This window comes from Chaetodon trifascialis, chromosome 12 (genome assembly GCF_039877785.1).
Source record: "Chaetodon trifascialis isolate fChaTrf1 chromosome 12, fChaTrf1.hap1, whole genome shotgun sequence".
NCBI classification, from domain to species: domain Eukaryota; kingdom Metazoa; phylum Chordata; class Actinopteri; order Chaetodontiformes; family Chaetodontidae; genus Chaetodon; species Chaetodon trifascialis.
The window spans coordinates 521986-536254 of record NC_092067.1 but is presented as its reverse complement, the minus strand read 5'-3'; the positions used below and the strand labels follow the sequence as shown (position 1 = coordinate 536254).

Sequence of the window (14269 nt, the reverse complement as noted above, 5' to 3'; positions counted from 1 at the left end):
TGGGAACTCCTTCAAGACTGTTGGAAAACCATTTCAGGTGACTAACTCTTGAAGCTCATCGAGAGAATGCCAAGAGTGTGCAAAGCAGTAATCAGAGCACAGGGTGGCTATTTTGAAGAAACTAGAACATAAAACATGTTTTTAGTTATTTCACCTTTTTTTGTTAAGTACATAACTCCACATGTGTTCATTCATAGTTTTGATGCCTTCAGTGAGAATCTACAATGTAAATAGTCATGAAAATAAAGAAAAGAATAATCGAATAAGAAGGTGTGTCCAAACTTTTGGCCTGTACAGTATAACCATAGAATATATACAATAAAGAAGAATAAGGATGATAACAAAACTAAGAAATGTTCTTAAAAATATAACTAAATATATAAACACATAGAATATCAGCAATTGTTAAAAATATAAGTAAGTATATAGTTATATAATGTGTATTATAATATATAATACTTATTATGTAATAATATAATACAATAAAATACAACTAAGTATATAAACAAAGATTAAAAGCAGTTCTTAAAGAGAGAGAGCGAGAGCCAGAATTATAAACTATGTAGCAGAAAAAAAATACACTTACTGGCCACTTTATTAGGTACACCTTGCTAGTACCGGTTGGACCAGCTTTTGCCTTCAGAACTGGCTTAATTTTCTGTGGCATACTTTCAACAAGGTGTTCCTCAGCGATTTTGGTCCATATTGACATGATAGCATCATGCAGTTGTTGCAGAATTGCCGGCTGCACATCCACGATGCGAATCTCCCATTCCACCACATCCCAAAGGTGCTCTACTGGATTGAGATCTGGTGACTATGGAGGCCACTGGAGTACAGTGAAGTCATTGTCATGTTCAAGAAACCAGTTTGAGATGATTTCAGTTTTGTGACATGCTGCATTATCCTGCTGGAAGTAGCCATCAGGATGGGTACGCTGTGGTCATAAAGGGATGGACATGGTCAGCAACAATACTCAGGTAGGCTCTGGCATTTAAATGATGCTCAATTGTTACTAAGGGCCCCACCGCCACCACCAGCCTGAACCGTGGATAAAAGGCAGGATGAATCCATGCTTTCATGTTGTCTACTCCAAATTGTGACCCTGCCATCTGAATGTCATAGCTGAAGTCAAGACTCATCAGACCAGGCAACATTTTTCCAATCTTCTATTGTCCAATTTTGGTGAGCCTGTGCAAATTGTAGCATCAGTTTCCTGTTGAGTTGACAGACCCGGTGTGATCTTGCTGTATCTGCTTCAAGGTTTGGCGTGTTGTATGTTCTGATATGGTATTCTGCATACCCTGTTGTAACAAGTGGTTATTTGAGTTACTGTTGCCTTTCTATCATTTTGCCCATTCTCCTCTGACCTCTGACATCAACAAGGCAATTTCATCCACACAACTGCCGCTCACTGGATATTTTCTCTTTTTCTGACCATTCTCTGTAAACCGTAGAGATGGTGGTGCATGAAAATCCCATAGATCAGCAATTCCTCAGATACTCAGACCATTCTGTCTGGCACCAATGGTTTGAACTTCAACAAGTTGTCTTGACCACGTCTACATGCCTGAATACATTGAGTTGCTGCTATATGATTGGCTGATTAGCTATTTGTGTTAACAAGCAATTGAACAGGTGTACCTAATAAAGTGGCCAGTGAGTGTATGTGTAAGTATCAAGTGATAAATAAATGTAAACAATAAACAGTATTGTGCAATATTGAACTAGTGCAAATAATATGTAAACACTGAAATATTGGAGTTTGTGAGGTTAGTGGAGATTAACTGTTTAAATTTTATGAAAAGCAACATACATATGAGATTTTCATACATCACAAGCAAGGTTCAGTGCCCTAATGCAACTTTCTGGTCCAACTGGACATAGGTGCTACAAGACAGTGCTACAAAATAATGCATAGAGTGAACAGTTTTTTTTGTTGTTGGTTTGTTTTTGTTTGTAGTTTTGTTTTATAGAAAGAAGGTGTTCAGTAAAGAGCTTGGTCTTAAGTCTTTTTCTAAAGATCAAGAGGGACTCTGGAGTTTGGTAACTCGTTCCACCACCTGGGAACCGCAAAAGAAAAGAGTCCAGCTAGAGACTTAGGGCCTTTTGGAGCTGGCAACACCAGGCGCTGTTCTTGGGCAGAGTGTAGTGAGCGGGAGGGAGCTTAAACCTGAATGAGGGAGTTCAGGTAGGTTGGAGTGGTTTTGGTGGTTATTTTGTAGGCAAGCATCAAGGACTTATACTTGATGCAGGCAGCAACTGGGAGCCAGTGGAGGGATATGAACAGTGGAGTGACATGTGCTTGTTTGGGCTGGTTAAAGACCAGGTGAACCACTGCATTCTGGATCATCTGCAAGGGTCTTAACAAGCATGCTGGGAGCCCTGCCAGTAAGGAATTATAGTAGTCGAGGCATGATTGTACCAGCGCTTGTACTAGGAGTTGTGTTGCATGCTCAGACAGGTAGGGTCTGATTGCCCTGATGTTGTACAGGGCAAATCGGCATGACCAAGCAACAGAGGTCACATGCTCTTTAAAAGTTAGTTGGTCATCAATCATGACACCCAAGTTTCTAGCAGATTTTTTATGGGAGTGACCAGAGCTGAGTGAAGCTGGATACTGATCTGTTGTTGTATTGAGGGACTGGCCGGGATGACAAGGAGTTCTGGCGGGAACGAAAGAAGGAGCTGGGTATCCTCAACATATGAATGGTATGAGAAGCTATGTAAGCGGATGACTGCACCAAGTGCGGTGGTGTATATTGAAAAGAGAAGGGGTCCAAGCCCTGACCCTTGAGGTACCCCTGTGGATAAGCAGTGGTATTTAGACACTTCTCCCCTCAAAGATACTGCACAGGATCTCCCTGAGAGGTAGGACTCAAACCAACAGAGAGCAGATCCTGAGATACTGAGCTCAGCGAGTGTGGGTAAGAGGATTTGGTGGTTAACTGTGTCAAAGGCAGCCTATAGGTCAAGCAATAGTAGAACAGAGGATTGACCAATAGCCCTAGCTGATCGTAGTGTTTCCACTACAGATAAGCGCGCAGTCTCCATAGAGTGTCTGCATTTGAAACGGATTGGCTGGGATCATACAGGTTGTTATCAGAAAGGAATTCAGAGACCTGATTCAAGATTGAGTCTTGGAAACGAAAATGAGGAGTGAAACCGGCCTGTAATTTTGAACCTGAGCTGGGTCGAGTGTAAGTTTCTTTATTAGTGGGGTTACTCGGGCTTGTTTAAAAGCAGTGGGGAACACACCCATTGTGAGGAGTTGATCATGTGGGTGACAGCAGGGATAAGTGTGGGCGAGATGGCCTGGAGGAGGTCTGAGGGTATAGGGTCCAGTGGACAGGTACTGGGGTGAGAGTCGAGCAGAAGGTTGGAGACTTTCTCCTCTGTGACATGGGAAAATGAGTCTGATTGTCTCTGGTCAGAGGGATCTCTGGTTTTGCTCCATTTTCTCTCAGCTGCTCTGAGCAATGCCCGTTGCTCTCTGATAAGACCGGATAAAACCGGTGAGCCATGGACTGGTGGGGGTTTTACAAGCAAGTTTTGATGAGAATGGCTACCGAAGAGCAGAGTGTGTCTATTGCCTCATTTACAGGTAGTGAGGAGAGCAGTAACCATGATTGCATGATTTTCGAAGGAGGAGCTGTTGCTTAGAGGAGTAGGCTTGGTGAATTTGCAGTTTTTGGAAATGAGTGTGCCCTTACCACCTCCATGTCCATCAGCATGAGGTGTGTGGGAGAAAGTAGAGTCAGCTGAAAGCGCAGCTGGTGTGGCTGTGTTTTCTGGACGGATCCAGGTTTTGGACTTGCTAGGACTTGAATTTGATGAAGTGCTTGGATAAATTTGAAAATAGATAAATGGAGGGCAAAGGAAAAAGCAGAGGGAGTAGATCAGGTTTTTCTGAGTGAGTAGTGGTTCTCAGGATTGCGTCGCCTTTTATGGCCAATGCGTTTTGTTTTTTTGTTGGTTTTTTTTTCGCATGTCCTGGAGGACAGGAATATACTGATAGCACATGGTGCGTGTGCGCAGAAAGGCAGCGGGAGTAGTGTAAGAGTAGTGGTGGTTACCTGTGTCCCTGCTCAGTAGACTCGCAGGTCTTTACCCAAAGGGCTGACGCACAGAGGCTGATGCTTCAGCACAGCCTGTGTGTTAAATATAGGAAGTGCCACAGCTGTGCCCCCTCACAGCTTGTTGCCATGGCTGAACCTGCCCCTTCAGGATTTTGCCAGCTAGTGACAGATAGAGGGTGTGACCCACGTCAGCCGACCCTACTATCAAAACTCAGAGAGTGAGAGCAAATGTTCCGTGACAACAATAACAACAATAACATCAAAGTGTGCTAACAGCCTATCTGCTAGTGTGAGCCAGAAATAACGACCGAAAACACTTACTGATCAATTGCCAACTCCTATCATCCACAACATAGCTTGCTCTTGTGACAGCAGAGCTGGAGCAGTCTGTTGGAGAAGGAGCTGTGCTGTCTGTCCGCCAGGTGGTAAAGAGGATGTTCAGTGTTATCCATGATGGATAACAGTCTGTCCAGTGTCCTCCTCTCCACCATCCCCTCAAAGGTGTCTAATTTGCAGCCAATGATGGAGCCAGCCTTCATGATCAGTTTAAGTCTGTTGGTGCTGCTCCCCCAGCACACTCCAGCAAAGAAGAGTGCACTGGCAACAACAGACTGGTAACAACTTGCTGCACACATTGAACATATCCGAGCCTCCTCAGGAAAGAGAGTCTGCTCACCCTCTTCTTGTAGACAGCATTGATGTTCGTTTTCCAGTTTAGTCTGTTGTCGAGGTGCACTATTTGTAATCCTGCACCACTGTGACATTCTCCCCCAGAATACACAGTGGTTGTGAGGTCAACCCTGTTCCTTCTGAAATCAATCACCATCTCAGATGAAGATGAAGAAAGAATGATGAAGAAACAGATGAAGTTAGTCAAAATAAAAGGATATTGATATATTGAAAGCCACTCAAATAGCAGTTGAAATGAAAGAAATTTAAGTGTAAGTGCAGCGTGAAGTCTTGAAAGCATTTGAATTTTCATTTGAAGAGATTAAAGCAGTTCAAATGTCTATGTTAATGAGACAGTTGAATCTCCTGTGAGGAGCTGAAGCCTACATTGTGACGATGTTACCCAGTCTAGATTTGAACATACTGCATAATACACATCAATATAAACATCTGAGATAAATCAAAATGAAGAGGTTTAAAGGTGCTTTCGCTCCTAACCTGTTTGCCTAGTTAGTGCAGTTCATTTGGGCTGGCTCTAATGTGGGCCAAAAATCAAACAGAGACCACCTGAAAAGGAGGTTTCAGTTTCAGTACAATTTCAAAATAAAACTAGACAAATTCCCCTCGGCGGGAAATTTGGAGAGTGATACAGTGCGCAAACGCCGGGCCGTGTGCCAAACGCCGGGCCGTGCGCATGCCTAGTGCCATCATATTAGCACAGCAACCCGATATCACAAGTCAAACCCGTTCATAGGACCCCATTTCAGCATCGGCGACAATGCTAAGCTGACATTAGCATGTCAAAAAACACATTGAAAAGGTCTGAAACACCCTTAGAATGCCTTTACCAATCATTTTAACATATGTTAGCATGTTAGCATTAGCATGCTAACATTAGTATGTCAAATATCACATTAAAAACCTCTGAACCCCCATTAGAATGCCTTCAACAATCATTTTAGCCTAAGTTAGCATATTAGCATTAGCATGCTAACATTAGCATGTTAGCACACCAACCCGACATCAACAGGTATACCTCCAGGCACCAACAAATTCATAGGACCTCATGTTAGCATTAGCATGTTAGCATTGTGGCTAACGCTAAAGGCCAACATCACTCATTACATCAATAACACATACAACTCACCAGTAGGTAGCTTGGCTGTGGCTGGTTAGCATGTCACTATAGAGCTTAATGGAGAACTGATCATTTGACTGAGCTGCACAGCTGCAGCTCATGCTACATGTGTGTGTGTGTGGGAGAGGCAATTAAGCTCAGAGGTTGCCACGGCAACTTGAGATCAGGCCACCTGCGGGTCTGCGAGACTCTGAGAAACGTCTGAATTTGGCCTCTGCGCACCCTCCGAACAAACGCTTCTCACGCCGACACCGAAACTCCTATTGCCGAAATTTCTTCACCGTGAGAGCCACAAGGCTTTGCTGTACACTTTGATCACTTTCTTTTTTCGCTGGGCTGAAAAATGCGGATTTTACAGCGAGTTAAAAAACAGCTGGTTTCTGTCTCTCCCGTTTTTCATTTGTATTGGACCTTATGGGCGAGGTCAGAGGCGCTCTCCTCGCTCAGAGGCTGAGAACTCAAAAACCGTAAGTCCTATTGCTGAACCAGGCACATCGTGAGAATCAGCGCAAGCGGCACTACAACCTTGAAAAGTTTCGCGCACGTAGAGCGAAATTTGTGCTTTGGAGGAGCGTGGAAAGACAAAAGTTTCACACAATTTTCAGTGCTTCTCTCCACTCTGGCAGTTAATCCCCTCCACTCTAGCGCGAACATTCCGTGCAATACACACCCATTATAAACTCAGAATTTCTCCCAAAACGCTCACGGTCATTGAACTGCGACTGCTCGAAAACTATACGACCTATCAAAACGAGACTTAACACACCCATACACGAGACTTGTGTCTACGTTTTAAAATTGGAACGGCGTCTCTAGGTCAAAGTATGCCGGAGCAGTAGTCCTTTGAAAAAGGGGGAGATTTTTTCACTTTTTTCGCCTCTCCCCATTCATTTCTTATGGGATTTTTTCGTGCGTTTTTCGCGTCTTACGACGCGAAAAACGCGTATTCTGTAGAATAATAGCACACCGATCCCGATCGAGACGCACGTTTTGATATATCATTCGCCTGGGTGCTCGCTATCGTTTCAGATTAGTAGCGAATCAAAAAAAGTACGGATGATGAATAATAACTAGACAAATTCCCCTTGGCGGGAAATTTGGAGAGTGATACAGTGCGCAATCGCCGGGCCGTGCGCGTGCCTAGTGTTCAGCATCAGCGACAATGCTAAGCTCATATACGTGTTTCATGTGGTGTAGTTGACCATCGTCTGGCAGTATTTGCAAATTGTTTCGTGTTTGTCAGTTTCCTTTTCACCATTGTCAGTTATTGAAATGGGAAAATCAGAATGCTGCCTGACATCAGCTCTAAAAGGTATTGGAGCATCCTCACTCTTTTTCTTTAACAGCACATTCATTCCTTTCTCGTACTCGTCGTCTTCCACTTATCCGGGTCCAGGTTGCAGGTGCAGCAGCCTCAACAAGGAAGCCCAGACAGCCCTCTCCTCAGCCACTTCCACCATCTCCTGCTGAGGGATCCCAAGGTGTTCCCAGGCCAGCCAAGAGGCATCATCCCTTCAGCGTGTCCTGAAGGTCTGGCCCTGAGGTGTCCTCCTTGATGAATCTCTTAACTTGGAGGAACAACGGCTCTACTCCAACCTCCTCCTAGATGTCCAAGTTCTTCACCCTGTCTCTGAGGCTGAGCCCAGCCACCCTGCAGAGGAATCTCATTTCGCCTTCCTGTATTCGCAGTTTTGTTCTATCGGTCATTACCCAAAGTTTGTGACCAAAAGTGGGGATCGAACAGTAAATTGAGAGACTGGAGTCTGTCTACTCGACTGCTGTGATTGCGCCCTCTGCTGTTCAACCAAAAACAATACAGTTTTCAACAAAGAGAGATAGTAAATAACCATGTAATGTCCCGATAGTGTAACAGTCCCATGACAGCAACAAGCCATATTTTTGTAGTGGTATCACATGATATGATGTATTGTTACACCCCTAGTAATAACCTCTCAAATATTGCTGTACAGGATGCCTCTTTCTCAACCTGTCATCTTTGTAAACATTAAATTTGCATACTAATAATGCTGATAATCATCTCTTTGTGAGTTCTTCTTGACTCCAGAGAACATCCAGTAAATATACACATTAGAAGAATTGAAGTGCTGCATTGTCTGCTGTCGCCAAGAATCCATTTCCTCACATAGGTCCTGAACATTTTCAATTTTGGAATTTTTCAGAAGTTTCGAGGTGAAAGTGTGTTAAATAGTTCAAAGCCAAAAAAGAGTCCAGAAGAATCATAACTGAAATACGTTTAATATGTTTCATCATGGCTGCATTCCATTATTAACATTTCCTGCTTGAGCAACACAACTGCTGTAAAAAAACATATTTTGCTCATGGTTTTTGGGCCAAATGGTCTGAATGCTGTTTAGGAAGTCTTTCCACTGTTGTAGTTACTAATTATTAACATAACGAGTACAGGATTGTTGCTAATTCTGAGGCCACATGAGAGAGAAAATGGTGCAACAAGACAGATATTACCTGAGGTTTCTGTGCATACAATGTGTTGAATATAAATGGTGTGTGTGTGTGTGTGTGTGTGTTTGTGTGGTGGGGGTGTGTGTGTGTGTGTGTTTTCGTTCGTTCATTTGTTCAGTACCATAGCAAGGATACAGTTTCGCCTCCCGGATGGCTCATCCTTCACCAACCAGTTCCGCTCACAGAGCAGATTACAGGAGGCTCGGCACTTTGCTGTTCAGGTCTGTCTTACTATGTACTTCGATACAGTCATTGTTGTATTTGTTGTCATAATTTTATTGACAAAAATTATAGAACATTATCCTTGAGGTGATCCCCAGGATTTCATCATATTCACTTATCAGTGAAGCTCATGTCATTGCTCTCACAAGAGTAACTCTGTAGTACTTGACTTCCCAAACTGAATCCACACCTAATATTACATAACCACACTACTTAAGATATGAGCATAAACCATGCCATATATTTATTTAATACTTGTTTGATAACAGTAAATGGAGACAGAAACTATGTTAATACAATTAGAAAGTTTGTTTATCATGATAGCAGGAATGTGAGACTAGACTACTTTAGACTAGTAGTAATTATCTAAAATAAATTAATAATAAATCTTAGTGTGAATTCTATACAGGACTTGTATAGAAATTGGTATAAGACCGTAGCTCCAGAGAAGCATAACTGAAATATATTTACAATGTCCCGCTGATGTGAATGTGTGAAACACTGGAAAGAAGGCAAACCTAGTGAACCTATTCAGAATATAAAGTTTTTAGAGGGTTTAGAATGAGCCTCCTTATCAAGAGCTGAACCCTGGCTACACAACAGGAAATAACTGTATATATCTTGCAATGAAACACATGAACAGCCAAATGCAGTATCAACATATCAATAAACACTGGAGTAAGAAATAAAAATACAAAAGCTGGTAATGACAACTGGTTGACTGTCCCAAACTCAAATACATTCCCAACATCATCCACAGACTGGCCATGTTGCTCCTTCAAAGCTGAATGGAAGTGCTGGCTTTCTCCATCAGCAGTCATCAGCAGCGCTATCCAGTATCATAACTCTTACATAGGGATAGTAATTAATAAGATTTTATTGACCAGTGCTACTATAGATTCTGCTGATCGGTCCAATTCTTTATTGATTCCTCAGCCTCTCTATCATCTGATGGTACTAATGAACTGATGAAATGAGAGAGGTATTCTTAGTCAAAGAAAAAATCTACAAAGCCTGCCTGCATGGCACTAATGTTACTAAAAAATAGGATATTTACCCTCTGTAACAGATGTGCTGCTCAGTTGTTCACGTGTACATAACATTCCTGGAATTTAAGCCCACATCATAGAGAGAGATGTGTTTAACAATATCGCTAGAGTTTCCGCTAGAGTTTCCACCCTTACTCTGTCATTTTCAGACATTACAACTAGCTATGTTTCCGTTTTCTTCGTGAAATGAAGCTGCACATTTAGCAGTTTCTTCATCTCCACCATGAATTCTTGTTACAGCAGCATATACACATCATCACACACACAGCATATGACATCATTGCTCTACAATGCACAACTGTCAGAAATGGTTCTCAAGGGTTCTGGTTATCAATTCCCATTCCTCCCTTGGGGGCTAACTAAAAAAAAAAACCATGAGCTTGTGGTCCTATTTCAGCAGCTTGATGGAAGTACCATCTAAGCTTGGCAAGCAAACTGTGAATTAAGCCACAAATTAATCCAGTAGCTTATATCTGTGTTAGCTATGAAACCATTAGCTTTTTTACCTACAGGGGTAATCCAAATGTTAATTAAATTGAGAACCAGAGAGCAGGCAGTCTTAAATGGGTTCTGTGTATTTATACTGTCTTCCAAATTATGATACACATTGGTGGACACACCAATGGTGTTTTTTGCAGCATGGGTTGATGTTTAGGGTAAGGGTCAACATAGGTTACCAAAGCAATGTACCCTAGTTGAAACTCTGATGTTGTACAATCTCGGGAGTCAATGGACTTAACAGTGACTTACCAGTGATTCCATGTGGGACACTCAAATCTTTGAATAATGTGATAGCATACTAAAGTGTACCACATTCATAGTACTGTAAATCTCTTCATTCAGAATCACTGTGAAATATTTTGTACCGCCCATGTCGTAGGAGGTGGGAAACCGCTACGGAAGCTTCTCCCTGGCTACCATGTTCCCTCGGCGGGAGTTCACTAGTGAAGACCTTAACAAGACTCTGCTCGAACTAGAACTGGCTCCAAGTGCTTCCATCGTGCTTCTGCCAGTGAGTAGACCAGATTCCACATTTCATGTTTCATTCAGTCAACTTCCCGCCGAAACTGACTAGACCCTGATTAACATAAATAGACCAGTGCATGCTGCTCAGAAGAGCTACCTGATCTTCTTGGATGTCACTGTGACATTCTTAAACACTGGCACTTTTCATTGACACTTTAAAAGAATGTTTTTTTGGAAATTATTTGATGTTCAGTCAGGACCAAAGTATCTTAACTTTGCAGAGGGATCCACGGGGAAACAGCATGGCTAGCTCCTTACAAATAAATGTATGTCTGAAAATGTTAAACGTCTTATAAATGTGCCTCTTGTATCAACATTATTTGGATGCTCTCCCTCTCAGCAGTCAGGCAGACCGGGTAATGCAGTGGTCCAGACCTCTGGGAGCGGTATCTGGGCAGTCCTTGGATCACTCTTCTATCCTCTGCTGGCTGTATGGAGATTCCTCAGCTCCATCATGTTTACAAACCCAGCCCCTGCTGGAACAACAGCCAGACACCCCACCCACCAGTCCAACTCTTATACCAACTCAGCTTCTGACAAACCAAAGAGGTGAGGGCTTGTAAACAGCAGTATGCAAAACAGCAGTAGGGTGGTAAAGATTTACCCATATGTGTCAGAAATGTGACTCCATCAGACTACATTGATCCACAACCACAGATCAAAAGCAAATTCTGTTTGTAATTCATCTAAAGTTGAGGGGGTTAACACTTTTGAATCCATGCAGTGTTGTTGAAAACACCAAATTTAGATGGAAGACACTGTCTCTGGAACTCAAGTCAACACATCACTGTCAAATGCCTCCACCCCTTGGCCACTAATGTATCATGCTTGTGTTAACTGTTGTTGGGTTAGTACAGTGACCACAATGGGATATTTATGAATGAGCACTTAAAACTAAAATTAAATGCATTTGTTTTTTTAATTCATCATTCCCAATACATTGTCATTCATGAGCAAATAAAATGTAATTTCTGAGCTTTATCAGAATTAAATCACAACTGAATTAAAACTGAATCAGCAAAAATAACAAATATAACATCGTTCATTTGAATCCATTCAGTGGTTCTGCTGCTATAGTCTTATTTGATCTGGTTTGACCATTAGCTTATGGTAGATAAAGCAAACTTAGAATACAGTCGATATTGTTGTGTGACAGCTTTTGATGTTATTGAGCCAGTTAGGTGAGTTCTCTCTTCTTTGCTTGTGCTACTGTTTACCATGCTACTAGTTTATAGGATTACGACTCAGTTACATCAGCACTTTACAACAATCAATGCTTTTGAGATTTTATTGTTATATACAGTATGTATAAACTGTATATGCCATTTTCTTCTGTGTCAACTCAGAGAAACACTCTCCAAGCACACTCTGGAGAAAAAGCCCAAGGACTTCAAGAAAGATGGTAAAATTTGCAGACTCCGGACTCAGGAGGACAGTGAGGATGACAACAACACCTGGAATGGGAACTCCACCCAGCAGATGTAGCACAGTGACAGCAGCTCTCCCTTCCTTTTGCTCTCCTTGTGCGATTAGATCAGTCTGACCAGTTCAAGGTTTCTGCTACACTTCAGGCTCATCCTCATGTTTTCTCTTTCTCTTACTGCTTTCCAGGCCTACACCCTGCACCTCACCTACATGGGTAGATCAATACTAATCAACAGAATCTCCTTTAGGTTTTAGATGAGTATTTTGTGTTGATTATGACATTATTCTGTCTCAGAACCTGGGCTCAGATTACAGCAGGCTTAAGCTCCGATCAGACTTTGAAAAGCTATACAGTACCAGCATCCTTTGGTAAGTAGCTTATAGCTTATCATTCTCAAGTGACCTAGGTTGCCGTGATTGTCAGGCACCAAATTCCTTGAAAAGAGAAAGTTAACAGTTAACCTGACCTGAAGATGTTGTAATCTGAGCCTGTCTTCACATTATGTTGTGGAGTCACTACTTTGTGGATATGTCTAACTTTGAAAAGTGAATGGCTGATTGCCAGTGATTCATACTGATTGGTATCTATCAGTGGAATGATGTTTTTTTTTTTTTTTGTTTGTTTTAGATATATGAAATTCTTCTTGGCAGAGAACTAGAGAACTTTATGCCAATAACCCCCCCCCCCCCCCCCCCCTCCCCCCCCCCCCCCCCCCCCCCCCCCCCCCCCCCCGAACCTACACATATACACACACCATGGCAGTATGGTAGTGTTTCTACCAGTGGCTGGCTACTGTATTGCCCCTCAACCAGCAATGAAAATTAAAGCAGCCTGTCTTTTTAAAATAACAACAACAACAACTTTGAGTTGTGTCTTGTCTGAATCATTCCTGACCTGTTTCATCCAGGCTGACATGATGTCACCATAATCCAGAATTGTTGGCTCTTTGGACACAGTTGGAGCTTTGATTTGTTATCTTAAATTATAATGTTATTTTGAAAAGCTATCATGCCATGCCACCTCATCTGTACTTGTTGCCATTCCTGTCAAAATCACTAATAAAGCAGATCCATCTTACCTAAATTATAAGTCTATCATTTATGAAACCCCATCAAATATAACTAGACTATTTCCATTCCAACATGCAGGTTATACTCCTAACTGAAGTCTGTTTTTTACTGTCAGTTCATCAAAATATAATTTCATACCGTGTTTGCTGGCCCTTGAACCTAGAATGTCTTTTGTTCATATTATCACAAACTAATTTTAGGTTTACTGATTTCAATTTTATGTAACATTAAGTTTATCATGTAAAGGAACTTGATTATTGAGAAAATAACATAACTCATTAATTCATTTTACATGGAAAGCAATGTCCGTTACATTCAAGCCATTGCCAAACAACCTCACACAATGCTGATGAATCCTGTCATCACAAAATAAATATCTGTATTTTGCAATATACCAGTGGTTTTAAATCTTGTGTCTGTGGCAATATATAATATAATACCCTGGTGCACCGGCAGTCCAGTCTTCATCAAAATGGTTAAAGTTACCACAAATGAGCACAATTATTTCACTGTACAAGTACACCAATGCAAGGGTCACATATCAACAACATCTTTCAGTTTACCTGCTAACATGAGTGAAATTTGATATTGCACTGCCACGTTTTGCTGGTGATTGCAGGAATAGCATGCTCGTCGGTATCTTTATTAGAGTGAATCAACCTTATGCATGAATCATACATAAATAATAGCTTAATTAAATGCATGATCAGTGAAGATGACAATATAGAAAGATGCATGGCAAAAATAGCATATTATTTTGGAGACCCCCCATATAGTGAAAGGAGGCATCATTTACATGTGTAAGGGTTTGAGCTTCAGAACTTATGATCAAGAACCATTGTCAGAACAACATTAAAGCAGTTAAAGCTACCTGATCCAGTCATGTCAGTCAAGCTACCTCAAGTGCATGGGGTAGTAAAAATAATGACATAATGACTACATATAGTAAGTTATTTGGGTAGCACGGTGGCACAAGTGGTGTGTGTGTTGCCTCACAGCTAGAAGGTCCCCGGTTCGAATCCTGTTGTGGGCACTGGTGGCGTGTCCTCCACCATGCCTTTGGTGCCTGCTGCTCGAGGAAAAAGGGGCCTTTCTGTGTGGAGTTTGCA

At 41.8% G+C, this 14269-nt stretch overlaps 1 protein-coding gene across 2 annotated transcripts in view; it reads left to right on the top strand.

Annotated features, from left to right (window-relative positions):
- ubxn4 (UBX domain protein 4) overlaps positions 1 to 13532 on the top strand; it is a 53677-nt gene extending 40145 nt beyond the window's left edge. The window contains exons 10-13 of one of the 2 annotated variants that reach the window (XM_070975855.1): positions 8486 to 8588; positions 10519 to 10650; positions 11008 to 11213; positions 12011 to 13532. In XM_070975855.1, the coding sequence (XP_070831956.1) occupies positions 8486 to 8588; positions 10519 to 10650; positions 11008 to 11213; positions 12011 to 12149 (580 nt within the window). In that variant the 3' untranslated portion in view covers positions 12150 to 13532. Of the gene's footprint in view, positions 1 to 8485; positions 8589 to 10518; positions 10651 to 11004; positions 11214 to 12010 lie in introns of both variants that reach the window. The other variant, XM_070975853.1, reaches the window with a different exon arrangement.
- Positions 13533 to 14269: the final 737 nt, after the last annotated feature.